Consider the following 20660-nt stretch of genomic DNA (forward strand, 5'->3'; position numbering starts at 1 on the left):
AGTCCCTAGCGATGAGGATGAAGTACGACAGCAGTCATCCTGAAGCAAAACGTATAACTGAGGCCTTGACTGCTATGTTGGTGTTAGACGTGCGTCCGGTATCCGCCATTAGTGCAGTGGGATTTAGACAATTGATGGAGGTAGTGTGTCCCCGGTTCCAAATCCCGTCTAGATTCCACCTGCATCCTCAAAGCAGCAGCAACAAGCGTGCGTCTGTCTGTTAAAGGGTGGTGTAACCCTCAAAGTGCGCTCCACAAACAATAAAAAAATTCTTCTTTTTTTTTCTCTTTGTGAAATGTGTGAGCTGTAGCCGCACCTGCATCCTTAAAGCAGCAGCGACAAGCGTGCGTCTGTCTGTTAAAGGGTGGTGTAACCCTCAAAGTGCGCTCCACAAACATTAAAAAAATTCTTCTTTTTTTTTCTCTTTGTGAAATGCGTGGGCTGTAGCCGCACCTGCATCCTTAAAGCAGCAGCGACAAGCGTGCATCTGTCTGTTAAAGGGTGGTGACACCCTCAAAGTGTGCTCCACAAACAATAAAAATATTCTTCTTTTTTTTTCTGTCTTTGTGAAATGTGTGGGCTGTAGCCGCACCTGCATCCTCAAAGCAGCAGCGACAAGCGTGCGTCTGTCTGTTAAAGGGTGGTGTAACCCTCAAAGTGCGCTCCACAAACAATAAAAAAATTCTTCTTTTTTTTTCTTTGTGAAATGTGTGGGCTGTAGCTGCACCTGCATCCTTAAAGCAGCAGCGACAAGCGTGCGTCTGTCTATTAAAGGATTACATCGGTGACAGCATCCAAGTAGGCATGTCAGACATTCCGTACCTGTACTGGCAGGAAAAAGAAGCAATTTGGAGGTCCCTGTACAAACTGGCTCTATTTTACCTGAGTTGCCCCCCCTCCAGTGTGTACTCCGAAAGAGTGTTTAGTGCAGCCGGGAACCTTGTCAGCGAAAGGCGTAGGAGGTTGCTTCCACAAAATGTGGAGAAGATGATGTTCATAAAATGAATTATCAACTCTTCCAGGGAGACCAGCCTCCAGAACATACAGAGGGACCTGTGGTTGTGGATTCCAGCGGGGACGAATTAATACTCTGTGAGGATGAGTATGTACACAACACTGAAGAGGGTGAGGAATCGGTGGATGAGGAGGATGAGGACGACATCTTGCCTCCGTAGAGCCAGTTTGTGCAGGGACAAATTAATTGCCAGCTTGTTTTGTGGGGGCCCAAACAAAAAAATCATTTCAGTCGTGTGGCAGACCCTGGCGCTGAAATGTTTGGTTTGTTAAAGTGTGCATGTCCTGTTTATACAACATAAGGGTGGGTGGGAGGGCCCAAGGACAATTCCATCTTGCACCTCTTTTTTTTCTTTGAATTATGTACTGTTTGGGGCCTAGTTTTTCAAACTGCCATCCTGTCTGCCACTGCAGTGTCACTCCTAGATGGACCACGTGTTTGTGCCGCCCACTCGTATCTCTTAGCATAGTCATCCAGCTACCTCGGTGCAACCTTTTGGATATAAAAACACTATTGTGAGGTGTGAGGTGTTCAGAATAGACTGGAAATGAGTGGAAATTAAGGTTATTGAGGTTAATAATAGCATAGGAGGAGAAAAACACACAAATTCTGTGATTTTAGCTGTTTTTATGCTTTTAAAAAAAAAATACAGATCCAAAACACAAAACCCAGAACCCAAAACACGGAAGGGTGGTTTTGGCAAAACCAATCCAGGTCCAAAACACGAAGAAAGATCCAGATCCAAAACCAAAACACGAAAAGTGGCCGGTGCACACCCCTAATATATATATACCTATATATATATACATACAGTATATATATGTATATATATATATATATACATATATATCTACAGTATATATATATATAATATGAATTGGCAGCACTCAAGACAGCTTCACGTTAGTTCAACGTCTCAATACGAGAATTGCATATATATGGAAAGTGTTTTCATAATTCTCATACAAGAGCTTGCAAAAAGCTATAAAGAAAATCAGACCTATATTTTTTTCGGACCATAAGTGGAGTTTTAATAGATATTGCATCTAGAATAGACACTTCATTTATTTCATTCTATTCCATTCTGCTCTTGACGTGTGCTGATGATAGATGTGCAGTGGAATGTTCTCAATTTAATGTGCATGATACTACAGTCAATACCTTGACAGGCCCTGTCAGACACAGGTTATTTTGAGATGCGATGCTGCTGCAGAATTCTGATCATGGACAATCAGAGAGCCACTTTGTGATGCTGGGAGCCGCAGTTCTGATTTTTACAGCAGAAAAAAAAAATAAGACGACATGTGAATGCAGGGATCACACCAGCAGGCAGGCAGAGGGGATGTTCAGAGCCCTCAAATCTTTCTCTTCTATTGAAATACGTTTTGAAAGTCTGGTTACACAGTCAGGATTCAGATCTAGGCTCAGCTTTAATATTTGCTATTTCAGGACTCCTTATTTAAAGTGCCACTAAACCTAAACTAATAGAGGAATGTAGCGAGCTACCTGCATGCTTGGCAATATCCGTATATAAGTTCCAGGGCATGTTTGATGCTGGACACTATGATAATGTCATTTGTATACGCTAAATGCAGCTCTTTAAGAAATAAAGGGGGTCTCCAGTTAAGCTGAACATTCTTAGGGGTCTATTTACTAAGCAGTGTTAGGAGACAGAGTGTAAAGTGATAAGAAAGTAATAAGGTGCCAGCCAATCAGCTCCCAACTGTCATCTCACAGGCTGTGTTTGAAAAATGACAGTTGGGAGCTGATTGGCTGGCACCTTATCACTTTTCACTCTGTCTCCTAACACTGCTTAGTAAATAGACCTTTTAGTCACCTACAGTCCTTTATTGATGTATACTAACATATCCAGGGATCATGCCCTGATTGCTGACACTGCTCCCAGTTTGCATGGTAACATATAGAGGCATCTCTATAGATCCATGACTGAAGTCAGGCCTCATACCTCTTTAATGCACTGCAACATGCTTTACATAATACCACACTGCGGTTGATGCAGAGTTGTGGACGGCACTCACGTATTTTCTCTGCGCATGCTCCGGAACCGATCGTTTTCATCTATGAGCGTTGCAGAGAGTCTTACACAACTTAGTCACATCTCCTCTGAAGGGGCATAACTGGGTGGTAATGAGGCATACAGCAGGAGACTTGAGGAGGATGTGTAGACTGAGCTTGGATTATGCGTAGATATGCATCTTTTACACCAAAGATAGGGCAGGTGCAAGTCTGCACTAATGATGATGACGGCTATGAAACATAGCGTACGGATAGGGGTGGTGTGGTGGCACAGATGTGTATAGCTCCTCATAGGGCCGAATATCTGCATTTTGTTCCGTACGCACAAGGCGAGGGCATTGCAGCTGACATACAGTACGTTCAACTTTGCATCATCTCCTCTATGCCAGACTTGCCTACTCTCCCAGAGCAGCCGGGATGCTCCCGACTTTTGGGTGGAAATCCCAGCCACCTGGAAGTCTTCCAGAGCTGCTCATGTCCTACCAGGGCTGCCCAGTTACCATGTAAAGTGGGTAGACTTGGTTGCCAATGACGTAATTCGCATAGAATCACGTTATTGTTGCCCCACCAATTTGCAATGCCGGTAATCTTGACATTGTATAGCGTGTGCCAGGATGACGCAAACGTGAAGTCACGCCACCAACCGGCCACCTATGTTGCGGCATGCCCTCCACTGTGCTGACATGGGTACCCTTTCCTGAAAAGGGCATGCGCAGCAGCCCCGGCACTGGTCGGCAGCTCTCCAGGGACATAGCCGGAACGGGCTCCTTCCGAAGCCCCTCTCCCTGCATGTCCTGGATGATACATTCGGTCGCTATGATCACATTTCGCAATGCGATCATGGGAGGTATTGAAATAGCCTGATCCGATCATTAATAAATGGGGGCTTATATCTGTGTGTATAAGTATGGGACTGTACTATTTATGTGTATATGTGCGTGGCTATATTTGTATGTGTATACGTGTGCGACGTATACACATACAAATATACGACGTGTGGGTGTGGAACTGTACGTATATGTGTGCGACTGTATGTATGTGTATATGTGTGGACTGTATGTAAGTGTGTGACTGCTCCCTCCTGCACCCCCTATTCCCTCCTTCCCACCAATTGAAGGAGGCATTGCTGGCACTGTAATTATCACCCTGCCGGTGCCTATATTGTAATATTACACTATATTACTACCTAGCTACCAGCATTCTTCTGCCCCTCCATACCCCTCTACCCTGCCTGTGCTGCTCTTAGTCCTACAGTTTTCACCTGCCACTGCAGGATACACCCCTGAGAGGAAATAGATATGCCCATAGGTGGAGCTGGATACTCCTTTTGGGTGGAGCATGACACGCCCCCTCAATGCCGCACCGCATTCTGCTATCAAATATTATCTCCCTGAAACTAGTTTTCATAAGTTGACAAGTATGCATTACCTTAGTTGCTCACAGTTAGGATTCATTTGCAAACTGACAGTGTGGGTGCGTTTGGGGGTAGTAACGGGGGAGTTGTGTAAAAACTGCAGGTGTGTCGCGACTGTTTCGGGCTGCGTCTGCGATCTTGTACGCAGTAAACATGACTCTGGCATCTCAGTACACCGCAGCCATTCTGTGCGATCATAGGGATACTCGGGAGGCCGATAATAAAAGGATTTGCAATCAATGCTACGTCTTTGTATGCAGCTGCTTGGATCTGCTATGCCGCCTGTGGTCGTATCAATACATCTCTTGGCGCCTGTGGCATTTGCATATTTTTGCATAGTAGCTGCGTATAAATTTGCAGCTGCGGTGGCATTAGCGTTCATAGGCCCGCTGTCGCTGAAACTGCCACCTCACATGTAGATTAGGGCCCTATATGATAATTTTTTTCCAGAAGACAGCAGAGAAAGTAATAACTATCATTTTCAAATAATTTTATTATCAATTGGGGGAAAAAATAATAAAGACACAGCTAAATTGTGTGTAGTTCCCTGAGAATACTATGGATCAGAAGTTCCTATGCATAACTGAATTTAAAAACTATACAGAGCAGGTTGGGTATGAAATCCCGACGGCTTAATAGTATTGGGTGAAATACAGACAGTGGAAGCCCGACAGCAGGAGAATCCCGATGGCGCAGGTAAGTCACCTAACCCTACCGTTTCCCCCCCCTAACCCTCCCTTGGGGGTGCCTAACCCTAAAACTTCCCGGGTGGTGTCTAACCCTAAGTCCCCCCCGGGGGTGCCTAAACCTAACCCCCCCCCTCCCTGCACCCTAAACCTAACCCTCCCGGAGGAGTGCCTAGCCCTAACCTCCCCCCCAGTGGCACCTATCCCTAACCCCCCCTTCCCCTAGCCTAACCCTAACCCTCCCCATGGGGTGCCTAAACCTAACCCTCCCCCCCCGCGGCTAACTGCTAAGGACGCTTGGACTTACCTCTTTCAGTCCGGCGTACTTCGGCATTCAGGCGTCGGGATTAAGATAGGATTCAGTATTTCGACGCCTATCTTAAGTCCCATGTCGGACTTCCACAGTCGGGATATAGACCGGCAGCATTTAGTCCGCCGGTCTATTGACTACATCCCTACAGAGCCTATGATAGACAATCCTTCCATTTAGGTGTATTTTCCATAATTGCTCTGTGAAACATTCCACTATGGACCATTTTCAATAATGTGATAACTTGCTGAAAGTGGGTACAGTACGCCCTGTATGCCTATTAGGTTGCAGCACTGTAACGGGCAAAGTGGAACATGTTTGAATTGCTGGTATGATGATATTCCCTGAGTCGAAACACCCTACAGTATGAAATTGATATACCGTAGAATTAATTACTTTATTATGCTGCCTTATATAACAGATGCAGTATGTATTACAGGTTTTTCTTTTCAAAAGTATTTTTATTAAAGAGAGTTCTTAACAAGTGACAGAAATGGTAACAACAGTAAGGAACACAGCTATTCATGAACACACTGACACAGGACAGCCTAGTTGGGGCAATTAAATTGAATAATACAGAAGTATACAATAATCAAATGGATACAGTAGGAGATTGTTGGCAAGAAATACAACAGTATGGTAAATACAATATCCAAACTATTTAACAGTATTAAAGAAGAGAAAATAAAAAGGGAGGATCGTTAAAGAGGGAACATAGGCCTAATTCAGATGTGGACACAGTCGCTACGGATCACCATCGCCATGGCTGCTGCTTTTGCCAGGTCCAGGAAGTCTGAGTCCAACGAAGCAGACCTTGGACTTGGCACACCTAAAACGGGGGCTACTGCCCCACGTTTTGTACAATGGTCAAATGCCGCAGTATGTAAATCATGCTGCGGCTAAGGAGGGATTGCAAGTGATCACACAGGATCCAATCTCCACATGCGCAGATCTGAAAACATCAGATTTCTACGTAAATATCGGAACAGACCCATAGGTGGGGAGCAGAGAGAGGGGGGAAGATAGGATATTTAGGCTATGGGTCTGATTCAGATGTGCCCACAGTGACGATGCCGGACACAAACGGACGATGTTTTCAGTCTGTGCATGCATCTGATTTGCACTACGCATGACTCCCAATGGTTACTGCACAAATTACGGTGGGCATTTTTAAGAGGTGACATGGGGCTGTCTAAGTAAACACGGCACGTTTGCAGTGACCATGGCTGCCATGTTCAGACAAAGAAATTGCACCGGCCATAGGGAAGGTGCAATCTCCGATGGTGCGAACAGAGAGACCGATGGTGTGTCTTAATATGCACAGTAGCAGATTAGCGTCAAAGCCGAGGGGCATCTCCGTAGAAAGCTCATCAGCTGCGTCATTAGAATAAAGATACAGTTGTGGCTATGTGGAAAGGGGATGTACTTTCAATCCCGATTGTAAGGATGCCGGCGCCGGAATCCCGACACCCATCAGAATCCCGTCGTTGGCATCATGGTGGGGATGGGGTTAGGCACATGGGGAGGGTTAGGATTAAGCTGCGGAGGGTGGAAGGTTAAGTTTAGGCACTGGGGGGAGAAGGTTAGGTTTAGGGTGCAGGGGTGAGGTTAGGTTTAGGCACTGGGGGGGAGAAAGTTAGGTTTAGGCTGCGGGGAGAGTGGGTTAGGTTTAAGGTGCGGGGGGGAGGTTAGGTTTAGGCTGCGGGGAGAGTGAGTTAGGTTTATGGTGCGGGTTGTGGAGGTTCGGTTTAGGCACTGGGGGGAGAAAGTTAGGTTTAGGCTGCGGGGAGAGTGGGTTAGGTTTAAGGTGCGGGGGGGAGGTTAGGTTTAGGCTGCGGGGAGAGTGAGTTAGGTTTATGGTGCGGGTTGTGGAGGTTCGGTTTAGGCACTGGGGGGAGAAAGTTAGGTTTAGGCTGCGGGAAGAGTGGGTTAGGTTTAGGGTGCGGGGGGAGTGGGTTAGGTTTAGGGTGCATGGGGAGGTTAGGTTTAGGCTGCAGGGAGAGTTAGTTAGGTTTAGGGTGCAAGGAGGAGGTTAGGTTTAGGCACTGGGGGAGGAGAAGGTTAGGTTTAGGCTGCGGGGAGAGTGGGTTAGGTTTAGGGTGTGGAGGGGAGGTTAGTTTAGGCACTAGGGGGGAGGGTTAGATTTAGGATGCAGGGGGGAGGTTAGGTTTAGGCACTGGGGGGAGAAGGTTAGGTTTAGGCTGCGGGGAGAGTGGGTTAGTTTTAGGGTGCGGCGGGAGTGGATTAGGTTTAGGGTGTGGGGGTGAGGTTAGGTTTAGCCACTAGGGGGGGAGGGTTAGGTTTTCGGCTATGGGGAGGGAGAGTTAGTTTTAGAGCTAGGGTTAGGATACTTATCGACAGGTGTCGGTATCCTAACCCTGTTTCTGACCGCAGGGATCCCGAGTGCCGGATCCTGTACCCAACCCGTTGAAAGACACAGTTGCAATAGCATCCACCTCTGTATCAGGCCCCATGTGTGATAAGGTAGAACGAATATATTCATAAAGAAGTAATCAGCTAATTGTTTCATACAATAACATGCATTTGAAACATTTTTCAATCAGTTGTTTCATTCCAGAGGGAAGGGTGTCTATAATACTTTCCCAAACTGAACAAAAAGGATTCAGTTTTCTGTTCTTTGCGGACTTCTATCCAGACCATTTGTAAAAATAACACGTAAAATAACTTTTCTGGAAGTACAGAAAGAGTAGGTGGAGTGACATGGATCCATTGTTGAAGGATACACTTTTTTTTTGCTACCGCAGAAATACTGAGCCCCAATTTTTACAGCCAGGAGAGATTCTAGAGGTTATAGGAAAGATAACCTAGAATTGTCCATTCGGCGATAAATTACAAACTGCTTAACATTTAGCCAGAATCTATTAATGACATAACAGTAACAAAAACACACAGTATAGTCCAATAAACAGTGAGTCCCATAAACTGACAGCGACAGGGAGAGAGATAACTCCTATAACATATTCTATAAAAGATCTTTTGGTAGGATGTAGCTGTAAGCGTACGAAGAGATATTGCAGGGTGTTTAAAATAGTATTTTCACTAAGATCAGGAAAATGTATCTGCCACATAATAAAAGCTCTGAAGTATATAAGGTAAAATAATGGATTCGGATAAATGGAAATGGCTCTTGTTGGGTCACAATGGGTTGTTCCAATCACTTTACTGGTGTAATGCTGTGCCTGCAAAAAGGCTAAGGGGTCTATTTACTAAGCCTTGGATGGAGAAGTACCAACCAATCAGCTCCTAACTGTCATGTCACAGGCTGTTTGAAAAATGACAGTTAGGAGCTGATTGGCTGATACTTTATCTCCGTTCACTTTATCTTCATCTAAGGCTTAGTAAATAGACCCCTAAGTCAAATCAAAGCAAATTTTGGCTTGGTCAAAGGTGAAAGGTAGTTTCAGTAGGTGTTAATGAAGTGTCAAGCAGTATTTAAACCGTTTAATTCAATCTGTGCTGCAATGAGGGTAGCTCTGTGCTGTAGGGATGTGAGGTGGCTGCGGCAATGGAAGGAGCTTTGTAAATTGAGGGGGTCAATGGCTACAAACAGGGCCGGATTGAGGGCCACATGGGCCTGGAGCTGAAAATGACCAAGGGCCTATTATGAGAAGTAAAGGAGGTGTGACCAGCGCTTTGAGGGTATGGCCAGTACCATGTGGGTGTGTACACCAACTATACTCTCAGCCCCAATGTCTCCGTAAATATGTAAAAGAACAAAAATGCTTCATTTTGTGAGGTAAATAGAAATACAATTTTATAACTTATGATTTATGGCTGACCGTGTGGAGAGCAGATGGCCAGTCAACATCATGTTGTCATGACAATGGGCCTATTTTTATGTGGAGGCCTGGAGCTGTAGCTCCGTCCGCCCCATTGTTAATCTGGCCCTGGCTACAAATACATATCTTGCCAATGTCCAGATTTTCCAGGGCCCTCCTGATTTGCGGACTTAAAAGGGATAAGTTTAGTAAAAGTGGGAGTTTGATGGATGTAGTCGGGGCCAATTTTGTCCTGATTTGACATTTTTAAGTGGGAGGTATGTATAATAGAACTTCGGGGCAACATAGATGGTGTAGTGGTTAGCATTACTGCCTCACAGCACGGAGGTCATGAGTTTAATTTCTGATCATGGCCTATCTGAGTGGAGTTTGCATGTTCTCCTCGTGCTTGCGTGGGTTTCCTCCAGGTGCTACAGTTTCCTCCCACACTCCAAATACATACTGGTAGGTTAATTGGGTTTTGACAAAAAAATTAAAAAGGACTGAAATATACAAATGACCGCCGGACTCCAGCCCAGCGGTTCAAATCCCTACTGCCACAGCCCGATGGTTTAAAATCCCGACAGCGAAATTAAGTCTACTATCCCTACCCCTCTTCCCCCCTAACCCTGACCCTCCCTTAGGAGTGCCTAACCCTAACCTCCCCCCTTAGTGCCTAACGATAACCTCCCCCCGTTAGTGCCTAAACCTAAATCCCCCTCCCCCACCCAGAACCTAACCCTCCCGGGGTGTGCCTAACCCTAACTCCCCCCGCCCGCCAATAGTGCCTAAACCTAACCCCCCCTTCCCCTAGCCTAACCCTAACCTACCCCGGGGGAGTGCCTAACCCCAAGTTCCCCCGGGGGTCCCTAAACCTAACCTCCCCACCCCCGGCTCAGTGTATACTTACCCCAGCTGAGGACGATCGGTCCGGCGTCCTCTTTGGGTTCCGGCGTTGGGATTAACATAGGCGTCTGTATTTCAACAGCCTATGTTAAATCCTTTGCCGGTCTCATAACTACATCCCAAATATACTATATAAAGTGCTGCAGAATATGTGCGCGCTATACAAAAAAATTGTTTCATATATAAATGAATTGTTAAATGCCTAAGGCATGAAAAGAGCACAGAGTTTAGTCAACTGTACTGGAACTGATCTGTTGTCAGCCTACACAATCTGATAATTTTAATCATTTTAAATGTTAAAGTTCAAATTTACTGAAAAATACCACATGGCGTCTGCAAGGTATGGCGTCTGCAATGTATCGTAAGATGGCTTTTCTGTTTGGAACAAATTCCATGTCACAGGAGTGACTTGGTTTCAGTTTAAAACAATGGGAGCCTTCGTAATAAAAGTGATTATGTCTAGAAAATTAACTTAGATCGGATTGTACCACAATCAACTGAATCTATGATACCCTATGGAAGTGGAACATGTTTAAATAAAAACAAATATTACAGCTTGTCGCAAGAGAGATTTGGATTCTAACCCTATCAACTGGAATTTGCACTACGAGGAATAGCAGTGCTGAGTCTAATACACTGGTGGTCTTTGCCAGGGACCCATACAAGAAGGTTTGGACCTTGTGGCACCCAGTACCTGGGTCATGGCACTCTGTCCTGGTTTCTAAAATTATACTCTGGTAGTGGTATGTGAAAAGGAGGATCAGCAGGTCGGGGACTGGTACAGAGGTCAAGAAAAAGTGAGAGGACTAAGGTTTGGTACACAAAGAGGTCTCGAAAATGCCTCCAAGAATAATACAGAGAGAGGTCAGAAGAAGATACACCGGGAAGCAGGAACAGAGCTGTAGATCAAAGTGCTGGAGGTAGGTAGTCAGCCTAATACTCTGCCTGGAAGCTTGCAGCAAGCAGCCAGTTAATCGAAGAAGAGGCTCAATCAAAAATACCGCTCTGCGATGCCAGTGGTCACATGACTCCAGGTACAAATCTGCTAGAGTTCCGCTTAACTGTACCTCTAAAAAAAAAAATAAGAGAAAGCAAAGACACCTGCACTTTTACTAGAGGGGAGTAGGTAGATCCCAGGGGACAGCTGCTGTAAGGCCAGGTAGATGAGAACCGAGTGCCGCGTATGGCGTCTTTTGACATAGCCTCTCACTACAAAATGTGTACAGCAAAGCCATATGCTCCATTTGTTTGACAGCATCTCCCCAAAATTATTAGATTATACTGCAATACCCTCAATCGGGCCTACTCTATGTATTGCTAATGCCATACATGCATCACCAAGTTTAAATGGGTAATGCCAGCCTTGACACCAAGCTACCACAAAATCATGCAACTTCACTGTACAGGCAGGGGAGTATCTATAATGGGTGCAAGCTGTGCGGTGAACATGGGCCCACACCGCACACCCTGCACCCATACTTTCTTATACTTACCTCTCTGAAGTCCCACGGCTGGAGAGGCGCTACACAGCATCCCTGGAAATGGCCACAGTGGCATTTTCCCCGCATGCGCAGTAGACTCCGGGCACAGACTAGCCTACTGAACCTCTCGGTGCGCCGCAGCCACTGGAAAAAGAGAGGAGGGGGCCGCGGAAGGTAAGTGAACATGGGTCCCCTCCTCTCAAAATACACCTTGAGAACAGGAGTATATTTATTAAAACAGGCAAGTGTGATGTTGCCCATAGCAACCAATCAGATTCTGTGTATCATTTTCTAGAATGCAATAGAGAAATGATAGATAGAATCTGATTGGTTGCTATGGGTAACATCACCACTTGTCTATTTTAGAAGCTTTAGTATATCTACCTCTATATGTATCGTATCCTGCCTCTCTGACAAACTAAATATAGAACAATTTCTACAGGAGCCCCTGCTGCCAAAACCGTTACATGTCAATCACTCAATGGCAATCACTGTCAGCTCATGCCAATCACTGTCAGCTCATGCCAATCACTGTCTTACATGTGATGTTAGTATACAGCATAAAAAAGCCTTATACCGTATGTGCATACTAAAGTGCCCTTATTGCAATAAAATTATTTTTAAACACACACAGGCGTAGAATTAGGTTTGGAGGCTACCAATCCCCATATGTGCGTCTTTCTGAGTAGCCAACATGTAACCTTAAAATGAATACTGATCTCTGTGGAAATCATGTGTTCTGCTTTTTTTTTTTCTTTACTTGCTAAGAAATTGTAACAGGGACTTCTCACAGAGTCTGCATGTTCAGAGGTCAAAGTAGGGTAGTGAGACAAGGGAAAACATGTCATGAGTGGATGAGGCTTGACGAGAGGGAAAGCTGTGCGCAGTGGATGATAAATCACCTGATTTGGGAAAGAGACGGGTGTCTACATATGATTACAAGACGGTTTTCTAGGGTGACCCATCGGACAGATCCCATTATTTGAGGCAACAGAGGGGCTCTTTTTTTTCCAATTTTCCACTGGGTAATCCATTGTGCTGCTCTGCTGAATCACATGCTGTTTTTGAACAGTACAGACTGTCATTGTCCCATATAATACAACGTGAGCAAGGTATAAACAGTTCTGGCATTGAAATAATTCTACCACAATGGTCATAGAGCTGGAAAAAAATAAAGAAAGCAGTAACTTTTTTCATCCATTTTGTTTTTGTCTGGATCGATTGGAACAAGTTAAACGTATCCTGCAAGTTTTTGCACTGCACATGCTCCAGAACCGAGCGCATGCAAACACAGTCATGGATATTTTAATCGTATCACTACCTTTAACTGAAGTGGTGCAGCTATACGTTCTCACATAGGGCCTGATTCACAGGTAAATGCAGTGTTAATATCGGCTGCAAGCGGCCAATGTTTTCAGTCTGCGCATGTGTCAAAGTCAGACTGCGCAAATGTCTTGGGATGGCGGCTGTAGTCTGGATTAGGACAAAGAGTGATTGGCAGACAGTGGGCCTGATTCTTCACCGATCGCAACTGCGATGACGCATGCAATTGGCCGATTGTTGCGTTCTGCGTATGATTCGCAGTGCATGTGCGCGAACCGGCCATTGCGATCGGGGACTGGGATCGTAGTGACTACGCAGACCCATTGCAGAGTGATTGACAGGAAGTGCCGTTTGTGGGTGGTGACGGGGGGTGTTCGGCGAAACGCAGGCGTGCCAATGCGTTTGAACGCCGTTGCATGGGCATGCATAAATTAGCCACTGTGATGCCCTACACAGCTTGAGTACTCATAGCGTGCAATGAAGCTAACTGATGAAGGTCTGACCTTGTCCAAGTGTGCGTGAGGCTGCGATGGTACCGATGGTTTCACAGTCTTGCTAAGGATTACAGGTGTGTGCATGGTAAAGTGGGCGTCCTTATGTAGTGCTGCGACAGCAAAGCGATAGCAATGGATTAGCATACTATCGCAGTAAGCCTCCGTGCGTAATCGCTATTGCAATCGCAGTTGCGATTGGTAATTAATCAGGCCTAGTGACCATTTGGTGGAGGCAATGGGGGAGTGGTTACTAAAATGCTCACGTGTTGCGGCCATTTCAGGGGCGTGTAGCAGTTAGCGATTGTGAAGTCGTACACAGTGGTTAAGGCTCCAGCATTTTACTTGTGACAGGCAGAAGTCTGATGTGCGAACGATGTACGGCAGATGGTGCATCGTTCTATGCAAGCGGAAGACTTGAGACCAGGGGCGTTTCTAGAGAGGAGGGGGCCCGTGTGCAGTCTCCGACACGGGCCCCCTCCTCTTTTCCCGGCGGCCGGTAGCGCACTGAGCTGTGCGCGGCCAACACCAGAGTTATGGCGGTGGCCATTTTCCCTGTACTGCACATGCGCAAACGATGGAAAAATGGCCGGCGTGGCCAATTTCCAGTCGTTTTACAGTGCCGGACCCCCGCACCGACGTGGTACTCTGGAGAGGTAAGTAATATTATGGGTGCAGGGTGTGCGTTGCAGGCCCCCCCTGGACCCAGGGACCCGTGTTCCCTGCACACCATGCACCCATTATATATATACGCCCCTGCTTAAGAAATTGCTAGTGTCGCCTCAATACAAATACTGGCAGCTGCGCCATTTACATATTTTCTCACAACTGCAGCGTACGGGAACGCAGCCGTGATGGGATATTGCCTCAGGCTCATAGGCACATTCAGAGAGACCGGTATTGTAGGTATTGAGGGCTAAGCAGAGATGGCCGGGAAGCATATATACGCATGTTTCCAGGTACATCATTTGCACGGGATGCAGTCAGTATCCCGGCGTGCGGGATGCCGACGGTCTAAATACCAGCGCCGGAATCTCGACAGCGTTGAGATCCTGGGTCCAGTATCCTGATACTTAGGCACTAGGGGGAAGGCTAAGCACTAAGGGGGAGGGCTAGGTTTAGGGTGCGGCGTGGGGAGGGGGAGGGCTAGGTTTAGGGTGCGGCGTGGGGAGGGGGAGGTTAGGTTTAGGCACTAGGGGGAGGTTAGGTTTAGGCACTAGGGAGGGAGGGTTAGGGTAGGGGTTAGGCTTCATTATAGTATACTCACCTACTGCTGTTGGGATCTTCACTGTCGGGATGCCGCTGTGGTATTCTGACCAGCGACATCCCGACCGCCGGGATCTCATACCCAACCCCATTTGCACAATAGATAGTGCTGGTCCACTGACAATGATGAAGGTATACAAGTATACAGGTAGAGTACAGGCGCACAGTAAACTCTGCAGCACTGCATAAGGGCGATCATACAGTATACTTGCGCGTAATGCAGGAGTAATTACAACCAACTTGCGTTCAACATTGCAACTCTTTCTTGTGCCTACATGCTAACCATAACAACCTATCCTGCAGTGAAAAGAAACAAAAGGGCGAAACAGGTTGTAGGTGAATGTGTTACACTCTAAAAAACATCCCAATAGGTTGAAGTCTGTCTAAAAGGGTTGGCATGGAAATGATATTACCCAAAAGTCTGATTCGCTAATTTGCATTATTGTCCCTAGGGAATGGAAACTATTATGGATTTATAGATAAGGAGACTGAATCAGAGGTGCACACTATGTAAATGCTGCACGCAAGTGGCCGATGTCTTTAGTCTGCGCATCCATTTGAGTCGCACCGCACATGCTTCCTGATGTTTACCGCCGAAAGCCGCAGAACGGATTTGGACACAGAGAGAGGCAATATCAGTGAACGTTTGTGGATGTTAACGGGGATGGCTAGTCAGAGGCAAGCGTGTCGTGGTCAGCGACTGCGCCTTAAGACGCAGTTGCACTGACCCCAGCAGCCATGTTCAGACAGGGAAATTGACTCTGCCATAGGGTTGTGCAATCTCCGATGGTGCGACCAATGGTGCATCCTAATGTGCACAGTGGTGGTTTAGCTCCACAGCTAACGGTCGTCTTTGTACGAATCCCTTCGGCTGCGTAATTCGCATACAGATGGAGCTGAGCTGTGGCACAAGAAGCAATAGTGTTCTCCTCTGAATCAGGCCCAAATTGTGAAGGAAGAACAGTTTTGAAGTATTGAGTAAAGAGGAACTATAGACTTGAACCATACTTGCCGCCATTCTGTCTGCCCCATCAGGGAGCCCGGGGGAGTGAGGGGGCGTGGTGCGGTATAGGTGGATGATGCAGGGGGCATGCTGGCATGATTGCATCATCCAGACCACATCCCTGCTATACAATGCAGATATTAACGGCTTTTTAAAGAAGGGGGCATGGTAACGTTGATGCAATTCAGAGAGGATCGCATAATTGACCCCACCTCCATCGGACCACTGACTCTGTAAGTGGGAGGCTTGGGTGTCAGGGCGGCTGCGGGGGAGGGGTCTGTGAGCATGTAACAGCCAGGAGACTTGCCCACTCTTCTGGGACAATAGACAAGAGTTGAACCCAAAATATCATCCAGCCCAGAATCATGACTCACGAATGTGTCCCGGCACAGTAGTTGGAAATCATTGTTGTAAATAAAGATTAATTCTTATAAAAAAACAAAAACATATTTGTGCCAACAAAATGGCTGCCACCATAGTGTGAGATGACTGGTGCATTTTAAAGCATTTCTAAAAGCAGCATTCTCCACTTCTTCTATTATAAGCAAAGAAGGCAGGGTATCACCCAGGGATGTATGTCTCTAGACATTTGTGTGGCCCCATAGTGAAATATTTTAAGAGCCCCCATGTACCAACCGATGGTGAAACGATCATAAATCACATGAGAGGGAAGGCACCCCACCCCCACCCTCAGCAATGGGACAAACATCAGCTGCACCTATGATATAGATGACCATGTTATCACTAGGTCCCCTAGGAAATGTAAATTAGCAAACTTAGGCCCTCATTCAGAGCCGTACGCTCTGAGCAGAGCGCACGCTCTGAATGAGGGCCGGCCTCCATGAAAATGGAGCGTCCTCCTGGACGCTCGTATAGCTGTGGGTCACCACCCACAGGCTATACGAGCGTGCAGTTTGATGGCCGCGATGGTCTTGACCATCGCGACCATCGAAACTGCGAGCCGGAGCCTGCGGTTGAGGTTTTCAACCGCAAGCTCCGGAGTGATTTTGGCTCTATCAGAGCCAAAATCACTCCCACTGACATCACTAGTGATGTCAGTGGGCCGGCTTCTGATGGGAGGCGTTCCCGTGGGAACGCCCCCGTCAGGGAGGCACGCCCCCGGCACGCCTACCAAAGGGGGCGTGCTGTCAATCAACATCGACAGCACGCCCCCTTTGATCAGACACAAAGAGCGAAGGACTTTCCTTCGCTCGTCGCGTCTGGTGCATGCGCACGACGGAGCTCCCTCCGTCGTGCGCATGCTCAGTCCAGAACATCGACCCACTTGCGAGCGGACTGCCGCTCGCGAGTGGGTCTGAATCAGGCCCTTAGCTTTAAATATTCAGTGCATAAACCATCCACAAAACACACATTTCCCAGTAGAATCATGAATATGCAATAAATGTAATAATGCCATGTGGTAACTGTGACACAGTAAAAATGGGTGATGGGTGGTTCTCACAAGTGTCAGATGTGTTTGTACTGCAGCCATGATCAATCTTTACCTCTGATTCCCTTCTTTGCACTTTTTTTTTAATTGACAGGAGAAGATAGATACCCACTGCAATTATCCATATGAACCTGTTGGGTCTGTACATCGGTATAAACAGTGCAATGAGCTACTGGTCACTATGAGGAAATCTTTGCAGAGCACAAAATAACGGCCTGCCAGCTTAGAGCAAATGGCAGGCATAATGCTCTAACCTGCAGAACGAGGAAGCCCTTAATGTTGTTGTTTAACCATAAGAAAGCCAAATGTTAATGGCCAAATTTGCAAATCATTGTATTATTAATTAGGGGTTACAATTAAAAAAAAATGGGAGAACATTTTTTTTAACCTGTTCCTGACCAGCCATGGCACATTTTGGTTAGGCTGGAGCCTATGTGTATCTAACATAATGTATATTTGTGGCAACCCTAGGGGTCCTCTAAAAGAAATGCAGCCCCCTGTCCTGTGGTTGGCAGAAATTAGTCCCCTGAATATTACCACTTAAACTTCTGCATATGTACTTAAAAAAGAATTGCACTTGAAATGTATGTTTTGAGCCACTATTTCCCCATATGCTATCAGAACTGTAGGCCGTCTATGCAACCCAGCAGAATGATGGAACATACCACTATGAGTACAAAAAGGGGGAGATTAAAATAAAAACAGTGCAATGTCTCGCTAACACAGGTGCTGACTGGACATAAGCAGTATATATAGCACCTATTAAGAAGCTCCCATAAGTGAAGCCAGTAACGGTTAAAAACAGACTTATGGATTAAAAATAAAAGTTAATTATATTTAGCTCTTTAATAAGCAGAATTATATCATTCCAATTTATTTTTTATGTTTTTTTTTTATATATATTTTTATTTATTTTTCTCCAATATATTTGGTAGTTTAACAAATAGAAATATATAGAATTTATCCTCTGAGATTAGATGAAAATCAATTTTGTGAAACAGTGACAGGTTCATTCATCTTTGCTGCATTGCCATAATTACACTGGACTAAGATAAATTGCATATATTATAGTTACCATGGCTGTCTCCCACGGAATATGTATCTGCAGAAGACAGGGGGGGTGAGGAGGGGAGGGGAAGAAAGAATTTTTACAGACTGGTACTTACTGAGCTCTGCAATACTTCCCACACGTGTGGCTAGCAGAGACTGCTCTATTGTCCTCAGTTCTGATTGGCTAAACATCTGTACATCACCTGGTTTATTGGGCCTTTGCTGCTCTCTATGGAGGTTCAAACTGTCTGGAAGGCAGAGGACTCCTGAAAATACAAAATCAAAATAAATAAGATTGCTGCACTTCTTAACCTTACAAGAAAAAAAAAAGGTCAACGAAGTACAGCCAAGAGAGGTTGACCATTAAGAAACATACTGTAAATTTCTTTAGCAACTATTAAATTTGGAAGTAGGCTTGCTTAAATAAAATCAAAACTGAATGCCACAACCCTGGTAGCAGGATGGGAGCAGCTCTAACTCTGTGGCCATTACAAACATATATCCCGTGGCAGATACAGCGTCAACACCAAGGGGCTTACTTAGTATTTAGTATCATGGTTTAAAGTGCACAATGACAGCTCAGTATCTCAGTACAAAATGAAAGCAAAGGTCTGATTGGTTGAAATTTACTGCACAATTTCTGCACGTTGCATTGTTTTATTGAATAGGTCCCACTGTTATCAAATAAGCCGCAATGTTCCACGGCATTAGGGGTTGGAAACAGCATTTGCAGGCATGTGGAAAACACAGTACACCCTCTTTTGGATCTGTTCTATAGGTCATAACATAATTAACAATCATCTAACCCTCACCAAGTCCTAAAGTTTGAAAAATCTAATCTTATGTGATAAATAACCCATACCAGGATTAACTGTGTCGCTATTTAATCAGCAAAATAAAACATAACTAAGCCGTGTATGAAAGGTAAGTACGCCCTTACTTATTTCATGTCCGTAAAGAAGGTAATTTGAGAGATGCCCAGCTAATCATGTGCACTTCATTATTTGCTGATTGGGAGGAGCTCCCACCTCTGTATAAAATTTGGAACGTTCCCACTTCAGTCTGAAACATTCAGAGTTGTTTCAATGCCATGCCAAGAGAAAAGACATCTGCTATGATCTCAGGGAAGCAATTGTTGCTGTTCATCAATCCGAAAAGGGAAATAAGGTAGGAAACAGCTTGATGTCCATTATGCTATGCTGAGAAAGAATGGATGCAAATAGAGAAAGTTGAAGGCAGTTCCCAATTTTCCCAGGAGGTGGCATCTTAACGATTTTGCCCAAAAATCAGATCACATAATGGTCTGAGAAAATGGAAGAATTCAAAAGCTACATCCAGAGATCTACAGGCCTCTGACAGCACAGAAAATGTTCATAAATCTACCATCAGAGGAAGACTGAATAAATATGTCTGTCATGAACGGGTAGATAGGAGAAAGGGCCGGCTTTCCTCAAACAAATAAAATAATCACAACTTAGATTTGTAAAGATGCATCTGAATGAAAACCCAAGGCTCTGGATCCATGTCCTCTGGATAGGCTAGAAAAGTGTGGATTGAAAAATAAACAGCATAGCACTACAAGAACCTCAAGGCAACCATCATGGTTGGAGCTGTGCCTTGTAATATCTGAGTACAACTTAGCCGATTTGGATTATGCAGTAAGGCACTGATCCAAAGCAAATCTACTACTGAATGGCTGAAAAAGAGGAGAATCAAGGTTTTGTTACTGTCAAGTCAAAGTGTAGACCTCTATGGTGGGACTTTAAGACATCTGTACATAAACGAGTGGCCTCAAACACCCATGAACTGAAGCCATTTTGTAAGAAGGGTTGAAACCAAATTCTCCAAATACGATGTAGGAGACAAAACTTCTGGAGAAAGGAAATGATTACTTTGAGCTATTGCTGCAAAACTTGTTTCTTCATTCTACTGTTTTGAGGAGTCTACTTACTTTTTCACACATGAGTTCTGCAGATGCTATTTGCTTTTCTTGTTGTTGAATAATGACAAAGTAGAATATGTTATTATTTGTCACATGAGATTAGATTGATAACATTTTGGACTTGGTGAGGACTAGATGAGTTTTAAGTTTGTAAAACCTTTGTCACCTCTGTGCAAGTACCAGCCAATAGAATTTTAAGAGAGGCCACGCTACATTCTACATTCTTCAAACTCTGGATTCAGCAAGCAGCACAGTTTAGGGGGAATTGGTAAGATTCCAGGGACAGGGTTACCTTGTTTTGCTTAGTGGCATTGAGGGCTTTTTTATTTGGCCAAAAACTAAAACAATTTGCCAGATGGTAATACCTCCCACTTGGATAATGCAACTTTACTCAAACTTTCCAAGGCACCCTTATCTGATCAGAACTTCTAATAATGTATGTCTTTAAAGCTACACTATCACCTATCATATACTGTACATGAAGTTACTAGCTGGTGTATCTCCATA

At 45.2% G+C, this 20660-nt stretch overlaps 1 protein-coding gene across 1 annotated transcript in view; it reads right to left on the reverse strand.

Moving 5' to 3' along the window:
* The window catches only part of ABTB3 (ankyrin repeat and BTB domain containing 3), a 346709-nt gene that overhangs the window by 172895 nt on the left and 153154 nt on the right, over window positions 1-20660 (reverse strand). Inside the window, exon 2 of the mRNA XM_088478919.1 lies at window positions 18328-18477. Within this exon, the coding sequence (XP_088335045.1) occupies window positions 18328-18477 (150 nt within the window). The remainder of the gene's footprint in view (window positions 1-18327; window positions 18478-20660) is intronic.

This window comes from Taudactylus pleione, unplaced genomic scaffold (genome assembly GCF_031769625.1).
Source record: "Taudactylus pleione unplaced genomic scaffold, aTauple2 ptg000225l, whole genome shotgun sequence".
NCBI lineage: Eukaryota > Metazoa > Chordata > Amphibia > Anura > Myobatrachidae > Taudactylus > Taudactylus pleione.